The sequence below is a fragment of the Salvelinus sp. IW2-2015 genome, linkage group LG18 (assembly GCF_002910315.2).
Source record: "Salvelinus sp. IW2-2015 linkage group LG18, ASM291031v2, whole genome shotgun sequence".
NCBI lineage: Eukaryota > Metazoa > Chordata > Actinopteri > Salmoniformes > Salmonidae > Salvelinus > Salvelinus sp. IW2-2015.
This window is the reverse complement of record NC_036858.1, coordinates 14,365,467-14,380,976: the sequence shown is the minus strand read 5'-3', so window position 1 is coordinate 14,380,976 and position 15,510 is coordinate 14,365,467. Positions and strand designations below refer to the sequence as shown.

Below are 15,510 nucleotides of genomic sequence, written 5' to 3'. Positions count from 1 at the left end.
GCTGAGTGTGTGTGTGTGTGTGTGTGTGTGTGTGTGTGTGTGTGTGTGTGTGTTTACCTGGACAGACAGGAGGTGTCAGAGCCTGCCGTATATAGATATAGAGACCTAAAAAGACGTACTGGGGGGACGGAGGGTGGGGCAGGGGGTTACAGGAGGAGGAGGTGGAGGGGGTAACCCTTCGTCTTTCACTGACAGGGAGGTCAGTTCTCTCTGAGGGGACATGTTTATTTTTAGTGGGCCTGGGGGGGTGGGGCAAGTGAGATAATGTGCTTTACAATTCATTAGAACCTGCGGGGTCCCCCCTACACAGAAGCCCTGAGGCAATCTCACTCCGGCTCAGCCCACTTAAGTCAATAAATCCCCTATTCAGGAGAAATGAACACATTTTATTTTCATGAGACGAGTCGTGGTGGAATAACAAGAAAACGAGCTGCAGTTCACCTCGCCCCCCCTTACTAGAGCCCCCCCTTTCCAACAGCCCTCTTACCGCCCTGACACTGAGTAAGACAGACAGGTATAGCCGTCCGCTGGGGTGCCTGTGTTAGTCAAGGCCCCTTTCACAGTTTAATTAATAGTGTTTGGAGAAGGGGGGTGCGGGTGGGCAGTTTTGGGAGGGGGGAGGGGGGCAGACAGGGGTCCTGGAGGCCTGTAGGGGGACCAGGCTGCAGCCAGTCAGTGTTAATTTATAGCCCTCAAACTAGAGTCAAGGCTCCGTCTCTACAAGAACAACAAACATGACCTGGGACAGACGACCTCGGCTACCGTGCGTGAACTGGAAAAGCCTGGCCAGGGGACTGAATGCTGACTATTATATAGATTATTACTGATGACTATACATGACATGCTACATACATTATATCATTATGCTATATGTGTATATAGTAGGCATAGTATACACTGCTACTCCCCTGATTACTATATGTGACATGTTACGTCATTATGCTATATACAGTAGGTATATACGTTTATACATAGTAATACTTTACTATACAGTATATGCATATACTACATATCCTACCATTTCAATATAGGGCTGAGCTGACTGACTGAGTGACTGTTTTGTTGTGAAACTGGATTCACAACCACCAGAGAAAATCTTCTATGTTATCAGGCCTTAACATTCAATTATCGAGCCAATTTACTGTAAGAGGTATTTTGGAAACAAAAGCAAAAGGAGCCATTGAACAAGAAGCATACCCAAAGCACAGTGAAGCATTGAGTGAGATCTCCAAGATATATTTGCCATTGCATATGCTCCCACTCCAAGTGAGAGACCAAGGAACATTATTCAGTTAGGGAAAACTGCTTACTTATGAAAAGATGGGGGTTCATTTCAGTGTGGCACAAAGTGTTCAGGACTCAAGTGTCCCTTAACCACAGACCTAGGATCAGATTACTACAGCCCCAGTCTAACCTTAACATTTACGGAGGATTCAGAAAGGTCTGATCCTGTATAAGTAGCAGAGATGACTTATACTACATGTTGAGGTAGCCGAGAAGAGAAGACGGGGAGACTCTTTATACCGTGGCACACACAGTGGCGGTGCGTCTCTTTAATCTGTCCCAGTAGCTGGTCTAGCGCCTCCTTCTGTCCCCGCTGGCGAGGTGCGCGGCCATCAATCTCCCTCCAACCTGCAGATACATACAGAAACAATGAACAATAAACACACATGTGGTGCCACCTACAGCCATTGTGCCCTTGAGCAAGGCACATACACCGCAAACTGTGCCAGTGAACTATCAATATCATAAACCTGCATTACATGGAAATACTGGGGCAAAAAAAAACATGGTGTGTGTCAGTGCCACCTCAGTGTGAGAAAGCTGTGGTTGGCTAAGAGGGAGAGACAGCTCCAGTGTGTGCTGCTGCTGCCACTTGGAGCGAGCCGACTGAGAGCACTCAGTGTGTGCAGACCTGTCCCTCCCTCTCCCCCCTATACATACGCGCACACACGGCGACTGAGAGATGCAGGAGTGCAACACGCCACACGCCTCACCCCGCCCACATACTGCATACACACACACACACACACACACACACACACACACACACACACAAAAAAACACACACACACACACACACACACACACACACACACACACACACACACACACACCTGTCTCTTATACACATCTAGATGTGTATAAGAGACAGCACACACACACACACACACACACACACACACACACACACACACCTACAGTACACAAACACACTGTACACCCCCCTGCACAGACAGACACACTACACATCCCTCCCTCAGTCCCACTGTATACACAAGGGGTAAACAGTTTAGTATAGACTCTCCCTCTAGATAGAGAGAGTGTGGCAGCAGTGGCCCGCGGAGGAGTAGAAAAGGACGGAGGGAGGGAGGATGATGTGCTGGTGATAAGACGGCAGCAACAGCGGCGTCTTGGTTATCCCCCGTGGGCCCCTGGAGGCTGGGTGAAACACCGTGAGCTCTATTCCCGGAAAGGTTCCTGTCCTGACTGGACAACTAGCCTCTTTAATGGCCCCGTCGGAGAGAGAGGTCCTCGTATAAGGGCCCCACTGTTGGGCCTTTACGGCCCCAGCTCTCACAGACATGCAAATATTTCCAGTGGTAGCCCAAATGGAAAACACAAACACGCATCCATCGAAATTAGCTCGAAGGGAGGGGGGAGAGGTGGGAATGGGGTGGTTAGGGGGAGAGAGAGGGAAAGCCCAGGCTGACTCTCTCTCTCTCACTTTCTCTCTCTCTCTCTCTCTCTCTCTCTCTCTCTCTCTTTCTCTCTCATATATACAGGCAGAGATACACACTGTACAGACTTGCACCGGCAAATTCATACACACATTGGTACGTTTGTATGTGTTTACACCTTTTTACACAAGTACAGAAACACACAAACATGCTTACAATGAACACACACAAACAAGTGTAGACAAAACAAACACGTGTGTGACGTACACAACAGCACATACATATTGAACGTGTTCTAAACGCAGGAGTACACGCTGTCTATTCTGCTGTCATACACTGCAGTTTCCTTTCGCTCTCTCTCCCACCAGGGACATTCAGTTTGGTCAGGTGTTGAAAGGAAAAGTCAACAGCAGTTGACGCACTTTGAGGTTTTTAACGCACGAGCTCTAAAACTCATCCCACACCACGATGTCGGGAATCCCACTCGGAATGTGGAAACGACTGCGGGTCGGGGTACATCTCAATAATCTAATTTGGCTTCCTCTCCTCGTGTCCTTACTGGGAGAGAGAGAGGGGAGGAAGAGAGAGATCGATGAGAGATCGAAAGATCAAGAGATCGAGAGAGTGAGAAAGAGACAGGGAGAGACAGGAAGAGGAAGAGAGACAGACTTTGAAAGACTGAGAGGGAAGGAGAGAAATAGAGAGAAGGAGAGAGGCAGAGGTGTTCTGACCAGCTGTTGACTTGGATGACTTCACACCACCCATTGGCTGATCTCATTAGTCCAAACACACAGCTAAGGTTACACACACTGACGTCCGGCATTAGACGGGGGTCCGGCACCCTGCTTCTGACCAGGGGGGTCTAGCTGCCAACCACCAACCACCTAACCACCCAATACCATGGAAGTTGGTAAGAGGGAGGTAAGCAACGCTGAAATGACGTTGGCGTTGGAAATTCGGCTCAGACGACACGCTTGATGCGGGTTCAATGAGAACAGCCCAACGCACGAACGGACGCACAGATGAGGGGATAGAGAGGTGGACTTACTGGAAGGGGAGGCGCAGGATGGGGTGGAGTTCTGGGCAGGACCCCATCCCTTCATGTTGAAGGCAGACACCTGGAAATAGTAATAATCTCCCTGCCACAGAACAACACAAAGAGATGGCATTAGCACAATGCGCTATGAAATAATAAAATGAAATAAATGAAACAAAAGAAATGAAATATTATTACTATTAAAGGGTCTTTTGAATTATTTGCGATTAAGTGTCTCTAATAGTGATGCAGTTAACAAATGATGTATTCTCTTTCATAGCATTTACATTGGGCGGTAATGTTTGTCCCTGCATGTCCTCATACTGTCTGTGTGTGTGTGGGCGGCATGGCGACAGAGCCTAGAGGACCTATATGCACCGGGGGATTTCTCCTGCACAATAATGTCCCCGGAGCGTCTGTCTGTCTATGTGCCCGTCTAAAATGAAAACCATAAATCAGGTTATGTATTGCGTGCGTGTGTGTGTGTCTGGCTGTGCTCCCTTATGCAATGACGGGAGCTGAGATTTTAAACAATGAAATGTGTTTGAGCAGTTTATTTTTTACAGAGCTCTAACTCTTTCTGCCCTAATTTAAATGTGTGTGTGTTACGTGCGTGTGAGTGTGTGTTTATAGAGTGTGTGCTCAGATGACTAGGGGCTAGAAAGGAAACTGAATTTTTGGAGTACAGAAGTATCACATGATAAAAGGCCTTAACAATGTGACATCTAACCGAGTGGCTCAGACACATATGTGATTCCTATCATGGCCCTTCATGTGGAATAGTGGCCTTCCAAGTGTTTTTATCGGTCAAAGCTACCAGCTGTTGGAAAGCTAACTGTTGTGTTTTTGTGTGTTGCTTTCTCACCCGTAAATGGGGAAAGTGTAGCTGTATGCCATCACTGGCAGCCTTTATAAGGCCTGAGGTGGAAGCAGTGGAAATGTGCTTTTCAGACACATGGGAAAGTGTCGATCTGACTGAGACATGGTGACATTTTGACATTCTGATTGAGCATCACTCTGATGTGATGGGCCTGTGTGTGTGTGTGTGTGTGTGTGTGTGTGTTGTGTGTGTGTGTGTGTGTGTGTGTGTGTGTGTGTGTGTGTGTGTGTGTGTGTGTGTGTGTGTGTGTGTGTGTGTGTGTGTGTGTGTGTGTGTGTGTGTGTGTGTGTGTGTGTGGTGTGTATTTGCCTCTCTAGCTGAGGTATTTAACTTGGATGTAAGATTTGATGGAAATGAAATTATTCATTGATAGCTGGGGGAGAAAACCATCAGCGCTTTGGAATAGCCCTGTGTGTGTTCAGTAGGGAAAAGACTGAGTGAACCAGGTATGCCAACAGCATACCACCCTGCATCCCACTGCTGGCTTGCTTCTGAAGCTAAGTGGGTTGGTCCTGGCTGGTCCCTGGATGGGAGACCAGATGCTACTGGAAGTGGTGTTGGAGGGCCAGTAGGAGGCACTTATTCCTCTGGTCACCCCCCCCCCCCCAAAAAAATATCCCAGGACAGTGATTGGGGACATTGCCCTGTGTAGGGTGCTGTCTTTCGGAAGGGACGTTAAACGGATGTCCTGACTCTCTGTGGTCACTAAAGATCGCATGGCACAAGAGTAGGGGTGTTAACCCTGGCTGTATTCCCCATCTGGCCCTTATACCATCACGGTTACCTAACCATCCCCAGCTTACAATTGGCTCATTCATCTCCCCTGTAACTGTTCCCCAGGTTGCTGCTGTAAATGAGAATGTGTTCTCTGTCAACTTACCTGGTTAAAAAAAAGGTGCTAACTAAACTTGTCCAATTAGAGTGTAGAATGCTCTTTTTTGTTGCAAAGCGTTTTGGTATGGTGTGCCCTACTGAACATGAATATATACTCACGCGTGTGAGGTCGGTAATGTTGCACTGCAGTAGACTGGTGTCCTCTACTAGCGCCTCACCCAACAGAGGACTGAGGGAAGGGGAACCGCTCCAACTCACTGTGGAGCGCACACACACAGTTACATTAGTGCATTTCGTACCTACTTTCCTCCCAGTCTCTATAGAATAATAAACATGACTCCATGTCTTATTAGTAAGCATTGCAAGTAGCACGTAACGGGTGCTGACCTTTGTACTTGGTGACTACTGCAGAGTTGACACTGAGAGGCTCCTGGAAGTCCACCCTCAGACTGGAGCTGCTAAGGACAGACAGACGGACAGAGCTGGGAACATCCGGAGGGCCTGTGGACGGACAAACATCTTCATATTATCCGGTATTGTTGGCTTTTTAGGGCTTCAACAATGTTATTCAGTGAGTCAGTGACAGTCAATCAGGGCTGACAAAAAGTCAGAAATGTTCATGGTTTCATAGAATATGTCACATACCCAGCACTCCCGGGAAAACAGGGGAAAGTGTTGCTGTGTGGACGGTTGTGGTTAAATCGAGATCAACTAAATTGATATCGCACTTTACAATCATTCCTCAGTCGACTTGCAGTAACACAGTTACATACAATGTTCAATCAGCCAAAGACGTCTTTTTTTCTTTATTCATAATCATAACACGCACCTTCCACTATCTGAAGAATTTCACTACTGTGTTTGAGTGCCTGAGAAAAGCCTACAAAATGTGTCTGGTCATAAAAGCATGGAGTATGTAAAGTAATGAAGAACTCCTCTATGCATCAAAGTCCAGATTGAGTAGGGTGTAAAGGGGCTGTCTGTCTACCTACCACCACGCGTGTCAAGAAATGCCTATAAAAAGTTAAAGAGGGAACATAGACGCACTACACACACACCCCAGACGCGAGCGCACACACACGAACACACACACGCACACATAGGCCTACTCACACATGCATGTGCTCACACATATAAGCATGAACACACACACTTGGGTGTATACACACACACACACACACCCCGCTCTGTCCCAGCCATCACAACGTGGAACCTATTAACAGCTCAGCCCAGACAGAATGCCACCAAAAAAAAAGAACAAAAAAAATGGAAATCAAGGCGACGCTGGAAAGATCTGGGCCCCAACTGTACTTCAAGTGGAGCCTAGCACATGATCTCTGGCTCCAAAATATCTACCCCAAACACACACACACACACACACACACACACACACACACACACACACACACACACACACACACACCACACACACACCACACACACACACACACACACACACACACACACACACAACCACACACACCACACACACACACACACACACACACACAGTATATTACAATTAATGCACAAACAGGCCCCTGTGTGTGTATTATGTGTGTTATGGCGTGTGTGTCCGTGTGTGTGTGTGTGTGTGTGTGTGTGTGTGTGTGTGTGTGTCTACTAACTGGCATGCTCAAAGCCCGTCTGCATGCGTCTGAAGAGCCGGTGCCTCCACTCCCAGGCCTTGAGTTGCCTCTCATGGTCCGACGCCTCCCGCTCCCCGGGGAACTCACTCCGCACCTGGGCCTGCAAGTCCCCCACACGCTGCTCGGCCTCACGGACCAACGTGGCCAGGTGCACCGCGCGGCCCTCCAGGCTCACAACTGCAGGGCACAAACACACACAGTTGTAATTTGGATTACACACTAAGGCAACGATCGACACATTACCAGCCGTGCTCTTGGAAATAATAGCATCACTTTTGGGCGAATAAAGCATCGTGCAGGTATCCTTTCATTCTAAGAAAACCTCCCCCTCTTTTCCCATAATCCACTGGTAAAAACCTCAAGCCTTTTTAATGTCTCTGTTTGTCAGAGGCACTAACGCAAATTCCTCATTAAATCCCATTTAACTGCGCAGTCACTCTTTAAGGGTGACATCATTTAGAGTTAAAATGACAGAGAAAATGGGGTCATGAAACTAAGTGTGGACAGGCGGGGTTTGGTTCCTCTGTGGTGCAAGGATTTCAAGGGGACACCCAAAATGATGAGAAAACTGTTTGTCGGGTGCTGTAAGACAGAGGTATAACTACGTTATTATAGATCCGCCTGTCTTACTACCTAGCCCAGTCTACCTGACTCAAAGTGGGTCTTGAGTGAACTTCAACGTGTCACTGTGTCTCACTTAACTGTGTTCATACATGTCTCAGTATGTCTCACTGTGTTTCGTTTCGTTTCTTGTACCATCTGAGCCACAGGGGACGACCACTATGAGTCTATATGGTGTCTATGAATGCCTATGTCTGTCTCTCTACGTCTGTGTCTGAGACAGTACGTCTACAGTATGTCTCAGTACGTCTCTGTCTCAGGGAGCCGCAGACAGACTCTCTGAAGTCTCCCGCAGCAGAATCAATGGCTTTTCGGAGCTTTCGTTCAAAGCCTAACGAAAGCACTGCATTGTCTTTGATCTCAATTCTCCTCAGATGGAGTTTGATTAGAACGCTCTTATAAAAACGCCGACGCGGTATCCTGGTTGGGGTTCGACGGGAGAACCCTTTATTTCTCTCCTCCTCCCTCCCTCTTTCTCGTTCCCTCTCTTTTTTTCTTCACGTGTTGTTTGGGCTCCGGAGAGCAATCAAAGAGCAAACTTCAGTAAACACCACTTTCCATTCAAGTGTTTTCAATTTGGTGATACCTTTATAAAACGTCTGCATAGGTTCTGGAAAGGGAGCGCAAACACAAATAGTCTGGGAGCGCTCGGCGAGGCCTAATCATTAGCAGAGGGTGAGACGGTGGAGGCTGCTAGATCACAGGGCGGCGGAACCTTGTGAAGATGACTAATATTGCATCATAATGCCATAACGACGCCCCCTTTAGCACCATTATGTTTTTCGGGCTATCGCTCTTTCTTCTCTCGCTGCCAGACTGAGAGACAACAACAGTCAACTTTGACATGCTCTCTAGTGTAGGAGCGCGCTGTTGTTTGGAGCGTCGTGAGAGGTTGGTTGTTCTGCTTACTGTGACAGCTGCTCTGGTTGCCGTGGCAGCGGGTGCGGTTTCCATGACGACGGCCGCGCTTGCCGGAGTGAGGATTAAGTTACTTTCAGACGCTGATCTAAAGTCAGTTTTGCATTCTAAGAGTTAGGATTTGGGGAGGGTAAGCTGATCCTAGGTATGTACCAAAAGGACCTATTCTACTCATACTGTGGTACATGAGGAGGGAGCATGCTCCATATTTTCTTCAATAAACAACTGTTATGATACTATAAGCTAAGAAGCAGGCGCGCAAGTGGGCAGACAGGCAAGCAGGTGAACAGACAGAAAGTCAGACAGAACGAAAACAGCTAGTCTGCCAGTCAGCCAGCAAGCCAGCCAACCAGCCAGCCAGAACAGGTACCCACAGTGGGGGCTTTCCTTGGCTCCGGCGCGGAGCAGCAGCCTGGCCATGGGTACGTTGTTGGTCATGACTGCGATGTCCAGGGGCAGCAGGCCCTCACTGTTAGGGGTGTTGAGGTCCAGCTCCTCCATACTGTACTGGGACAGGAGTAACTGCACCAGGTCCATCTCTTGGTGCTCCACCGCCTCGAACAGCGCCTCGTTACTCTGGAACTAACACACATCAACACATGTTTAATGAGGTGTTAGGGGCTTGTGTTGTGTCTGTATTGAGTCTGTGTTGTGTCTGCGTTGATTCAGTATTGAGCCTGTGTTGATTCTGTATTGAGTCTGCGTTGATTCTGTATTGAGCATGTGTTGATTCTGTATTGAGCCTGTTTTGATTCTGTATTGAGCCTGTGTGGATTCTGTACTGAGCCTGTGTGGATTCTGTATTGAGCCGATTTTTATTCTGTATTGAGTCTGTGTTGATTCTCTATTGATCCTGTGTTGATTCTGTATTGAGCCTGTGTTTATTCTGTATTGCGTCTGTTTGATTCTGTATTGAGCCAGTGTTTATTCTGTATTGAGTCTGTGTTGATTCTGTATTGAGCCTGTGTTGATTCAGCATTGAATCTGTGTTGATTCTGTATTAGGCCTGTGTTGATTCTGTATGAGCCAGTGTTTATTCTGTATTGAGTCTGTGTTGATTCTGTATTGAGCCTGTGTTGATTCAGCATTGAATCTGTGTTGATTCTGTATTGAGCCTGTGCTGATTCTGTATTGAGGTTATGTTGATTCTGTGTTGAGCCTGTGTTTAACCTGTATTGACCCTGTGTTTAGCCTGTGTTTACCCTGTATTGACCCTGTTTTGAGCCTGTGTTTAACCTGTATTGACCCTGTGTTTAGCCTGTGTTTAACCTGTATTGACCCTGTTTTGAGCCTGTGTTTAACCTGTATTGACCCTGAGTTGAGCCTGTGTTTAACCTGTATTGACCCTGTATTGACCCTGTGTTTAACCTGTATTGACCCTGAGTTGAGCCTGTGTTTAACCTGTATTGACCCTGTGTTTAACCTGTATTGACCCTGAGTTGAGCCAGTGTTGAACCTGTATTGACCCTGTGTCCCTCACCATAGTGGACTTGCGGAGGCGCTCCTTATCGCCTCGTCCCGACACCACACTGTCCTCCAGGCCAGGCAGGTTGCCCACACGGAACTTCCCTGACAGGTTCCTGTAAAGGCGGCGGGCGGCACTGGGGGATGACAGACTGGTGGACTTGTTCCGGATGGGAGGAGGATGAGGCTCTCGCATCTCTCGCTGGTTCATCTTGGCTGAGTCGGCCCTGTGGGGAGACGGGGGAGGGGTTGGATAGGGGCAGAGGAGGGCGAAAGGTTTTGGTGAGCATTAGTATCAATTGTATCGGTCTTAGTATGCTATTTTAGCAGATGCTTTTATCCAAAGTGACTCAGAGTTTATAGTGGTAACTATAGTGTATTCAGTATTTGTGGACCATGAGGGAATCAAACCCAAAAAGCCTGGTGTTGCTAGGACTTACCCACTGAGCCACTGGAACCACAGTGTGCATGGGGTGAGTGTTTGTTGTACTTCTGGTATTTTTGAATCACTTGCACCAGTGGTGGGAAATGTACCCAATTGTCATACTTGAGTAAAAGTAAAGATACCTTAATAGAAAATGACTCAAGTAAAAATGAAAGTCACTCAGTAAAATACTACTTGAGTAAAAGTCTAAAAGTATTTGGTCTTAAATATACTTAAGCATCAAAGTAAATGTAATTGCTAAAATATACTTAAGTATCAAAGTAAAAGTACAAGTATAAATCATTTAAATAAAATAAAAAAGTAAGTTCCTTATATTAAGTTAAGCAGCCACATTTTTTAAAATATTTTTTTTTACAGATAGCACACTCCAACACTCCAACACTTTGTAAACACATCATTTACAAATGAATATCAGATCAGAGGCAGTAGGGATGACCAGGGATGTTCACTTGATAAGTGTGTGAATTGGAAAATGTTTCTGTCCTGCTAAGCATTCAAAATGTAACGAGTACTTTTGGGTGTCAGGAAAAATGTATGGAGTAAAAAGTACATCATTTTCTTTAGGAATGTAGTGAAGTAAAAGTATAAGTTGTCAAAAATATAAATAGTAAAGTACAGATACCCCCCCAAAATACTTTTTCCTTAAGTACTTTACACCACTGACTAGGACTGTGGTTGCTAACACTTTTGAAGAATGTACCAAACATTACGTATGTTACCTTAGATACTGTGATAATAAACAGTACATTGCTTGTTAATATCTTTATAATGTCTTGTTTAGAATGTCCTTCACATGGAGGCTATGTTAAAGACTAAGAAAATACAGCCGAAACACATTACCCTGCAAACAACAATGAGTCGTTAGGAAGTCCACGGAACATCACAAAGTGGTCGCCTAAAGTCTTCCGGACGTTGTGTCATGGTCCCCTGGAGGTTTTTTTTAGTCCCCGGTTTGTCCAGAGGACGTCTCCGAGGACGTTTTTAGGACTTTCTTGGAATGTTGTGTCATGGTCCCCTGAATGTCCTCTGAACGTCCTTGGGATGTTGTGTCATGGTCCCCTCGAGGTTTTTGTCCAGTTCCTGGTTTGTCCCGGGGACGTCACCTGATGGTCGCAAAGAAACGTTCTCCCCCCAACAAAAACTTTTTACCCAGGGCCCGTACACCATAGTTTCATTACAAGCCAAGCCCATCAAGGCCCTAACTGGTGAACCACTGATCCAGCCACAGCTCTTTGTCTTTTGGCAATGCTAGGGACACCCACACAAACAGTGCTTCTAACAAACAGTGATTTTAACTGACATATTTGACACACTTTGACGTACGTGATTATATTGTTTATGTTTATTCATCCGGTAATTATTGTTCAACTTGTCCTCGCCATACCGGTCTTCCTGCTACGCCACCACGTCTGCATCAATGAATGACTTCACCTGTCGGCCTATTCCTACACGTTGCACGTCATAGTAAATTTCAGCTCTGTGAAGAATACACCGAAGAAAAACAATTTCATTTACCCACGTGAGTCAGAAGTAACATTAAAACAGAATAATATCAACAACAGACAGCTACACTGAAAACTCAAACTCAAATAGATGAGATAAGTAAATGAAATCAGCGAGAGCATAGTCAGATTAACGGGTAACTAAAATAGCAGTGCAGATGGCACTCTTCTGTTAAGTGCAGAGATGTATTATACAGTAGGTAAGGAAGGTGTAGGGGACATTGCGAGTTCATATCCCAGGTGCAGTCATTTTGAAAAGTCTGTACTAAGTGATCATGTCAAATTTACGTCATTTAGCAGACGCTATTATCCAGAGAGTGCAGACATTTTCGTACTGGTCCCCCGTGGGAATTGAACCCACAACCCAAGTGTTGCAAGTGCCATGCGCTACCAACTGAGCTAAACGGGACCAAATTCAATCACATTGCCATTGACTAAAGGTTTGTACACTATTTTAGCTGAACAGAATACCACTTAGCTTAATTAATTTACTTATAAAGTAATTACGTTTGCTAACGACACAACAGTGGTAGGCTTGATCACCGGCAACGATGAGACAGCCTATAGGGAGGAGGCCAGAGACCTGTCAGTGTGGTGCCAGGATAACAACCTTTCCCTCAACGTGAGCAAGACAAAGGAGCTGATCGTGAAATATACGAAAAGGAGGGCCGAACACCCCACTCATTGACATCGACTGGGCTGTAGTGGAGCGGGGTCGATGGTTTCAAGTACTTTGGTGTCCACATCACCAACAAACTATCATGGTCCAAACACACCAAGACAGTTGTGAAGAGGGCACGACAACAGCTTTCCCCCTCAGGAGACTGAAAATATTTGGCATGGGTTACCAGATCCTCAAAAAGTTCTACAGCTGCATCATCAAGAGCATCCTGACCAGTTGCATCATCGCCTGGTATGGCAACTGCTTGGCATCTGACCGTAAGGCGCTATAGAGGGTAGTGCGTACAGCCCAGTACATCACTGGGGCCAAGCTTCCAGGACATACAGTGGGGAGAACAAGTATTTGATACACTGCCGATTTTGCAGGTTTTCCTACTTACAAAGCATGTAGAGGTCTGTCATTTTTATCATAGGTACACTTCAACTGTGAGAGACGGAATCTAAACCAAAAATCCAGAAAATCACATTGTATGATTTTTAAGTAATTAATTTGCATTTTATTGCATGAACATAAGCTTTTGAACATATCAGAAAGCAAGAAACTTAGAGTGATGTTGGTACCCAGAAACCTTGTCTTGCGCAATACAGAGATCATACGCTTTCCTGTAGTTTCTTGGACCAGGTTTGCACACACTGCAGCAGGGATTTGGCCCACTCCTCCATACAGACCTTCTCCAGATCCTTCAGGTTTCGGGCTGTCGCTGTGGCAATCACGGACTTTCAGCTCCCTCCAAGATATTCTATTGGGTTCAGGTCTGGAGACTGGCGTGAGCCTCCAAGACCTTGAGATGCTTCTTACAGAGCCATCCTTAGTTGCCCTGTGCTGTGTGTTTCGGGTCGTTGTCTTGCTGGAAGACCCAGCCACGACCCATCTTCAATGCTCTTACTGAGGGAAGGAGTGTTGGCCAAGATCTCGCGATACATGGCCCATCCATCTCCCCTCAATACGGTGCAGTCGTCCTGTCCCCTTGCAGAAAAGCATCCCCAAGAATGATGTTTCCACCTCCATGCTTCACGGTTGGGATGGTGTTCTTAGAGTTGTACTCATCCTTCTTCTTCCTCCAAACACGGCGAGTTGGAGTTTAGACCAAAAGCTCTATTTTTGTCTCATCAGACCACATGACCTTCTCCCATTCCTCTCTGGATCATCCAGATGGTCATTGGCAAACTTCAGACGGGCCTGGACATGGCTGGCTTGAGCAGGGGGACCTTGCGTGCGCGCTGCAGGATTTTAATCCATGACGGCGTAGTGTGTTTCACTAATGGTTTTCTTTGAGACTGTGGGTCCCAGCTCTCTTCTAGGTCATTGACCAGGTCCTGCCGTGTAGTTCTGGGCTGATCCTCACCTTCCTCATATCGATTGATGCCGCACGAGGTGAGTATGCTGCAGGAAGCCAGACCGAGCGTGATTGACCGGTCAACTTCAACTTCTCTCCGATTTTCTAATAATTGCGCCAACAGTTGTTGCCTTCTCACCAAGCTGCTTGCCTATTGTCCTGTAGCCCATCCCAGCCTTGTGCAGGTCTACAATTGTATCCCTGATGTCCTTACACAGCTCTCTGGTCTTGGCCATTGTGGAGAGGTTGGAGTCTGTTTGATTGAGTGTGTGGACAGGTGTCTTTTATACAGGTAACGAGTTCAAACAGGTGCAGTTAATACAGGTAATGAGTGAAGAACAGGAGGGCTTCTTAAAGAAAAACTAACAGGTCTGTGAAAGCCGGAATTCTTACTGGTTGGTAGGTGATCAAATACTTATGTCATGCAATAAAATGCAAATAATTTCCTTAAAAATCATACAATGTGATTTGTATTGCACAATTGCACAGGTCTCAACCCCGCCCTGTGCAATTGGGTCCTGGACTTCCTGACGGGCCGCAGGAAACAACATCTCCACTTCACTGATCCTCAACACTGGGGCCCCCACAAGGGTGCGTGCTCAGCCCCCTCCTGTACTCCCTGTTCACCCATGACTGCGTGTCCATGCACGCCTCCAACTCAATCAGCAAGTTTGCAGACAACACAACACAGTAGTAGGCTTGGTTACCAACAACAACGAGACAGCCTATAGGGAGTAGGTGAGAGCACTCAGAGTGTGGTGTCAGGAAAACAACCTCTCACTCAACGTCAACAAAACAAAGGAGATGATTGTAAACTTCAGGAAACAGCAGAGGGAGCATCCCCCTATCCACATCGACGGTACAGCAGTGGAGAAGATGGAAAGTTTTAAGTTCCTCGGCGTACACATCACGGACAAACTGAAATGGTCCACCCACACAGACAGTGTGGGGAAGAAGGCGCAACAGCCCCTCTTCAACCTCAGGAGGCATAAGAAATTTGGCTTATCACCTAAAACCCTCACAAACTTTTACAGATGCCCAATTGAGAGCATCCTGTCCGGCTGTATCACCTGGGATGGCAACTGCACCGCCCACAACCGCAGGGCTCTCCAGAGGGTGGTGCAGTCTGCACAACGCATCACCGGGGGGCAAACTACCTGCCCTCCAGGACACCTACAGCCCCCGATGTCACAGGAAGGCCATAAAGATAATCAAGGACAACAACCACCCAAACCACGGCCTGTTCACCCCGCTATCATCCAGAAGGCGAGGTCAGTACAGGTACGTCAAAGCTGGGACCGAGAAACTGAAAAATAGCTTCTATTTCGAGGCCATCAGACTGTTAAATAGCCATCACTAACACAGAGAGGCTGCTGCCTACATACAGACTTAAAATCATTGGCCACTTTAATAAATGGATCACTAGTCACTTTAATAATGCCACTTTAATAATGTTTACATA

General features: G+C 46.7%; 1 protein-coding gene across 1 annotated transcript in view; it reads right to left on the bottom strand.

Annotated features, from left to right (window-relative positions):
• ankfn1b (ankyrin repeat and fibronectin type III domain containing 1b) overlaps positions 1-15,510 on the bottom strand; it is a 261,710-nt gene that overhangs the window by 16,608 nt on the left and 229,592 nt on the right. The window contains exons 6-12 of the mRNA XM_070448333.1: positions 10,100-10,310; positions 8,994-9,201; positions 7,060-7,257; positions 5,819-5,932; positions 5,591-5,688; positions 3,730-3,820; positions 1,525-1,632 (exon numbers count right to left, since the gene is read on the bottom strand). Of these exons, the coding sequence (XP_070304434.1) occupies positions 1,525-1,632; positions 3,730-3,820; positions 5,591-5,688; positions 5,819-5,932; positions 7,060-7,257; positions 8,994-9,201; positions 10,100-10,310 (1,028 nt within the window). The remainder of the gene's footprint in view (positions 1-1,524; positions 1,633-3,729; positions 3,821-5,590; positions 5,689-5,818; positions 5,933-7,059; positions 7,258-8,993; positions 9,202-10,099; positions 10,311-15,510) is intronic.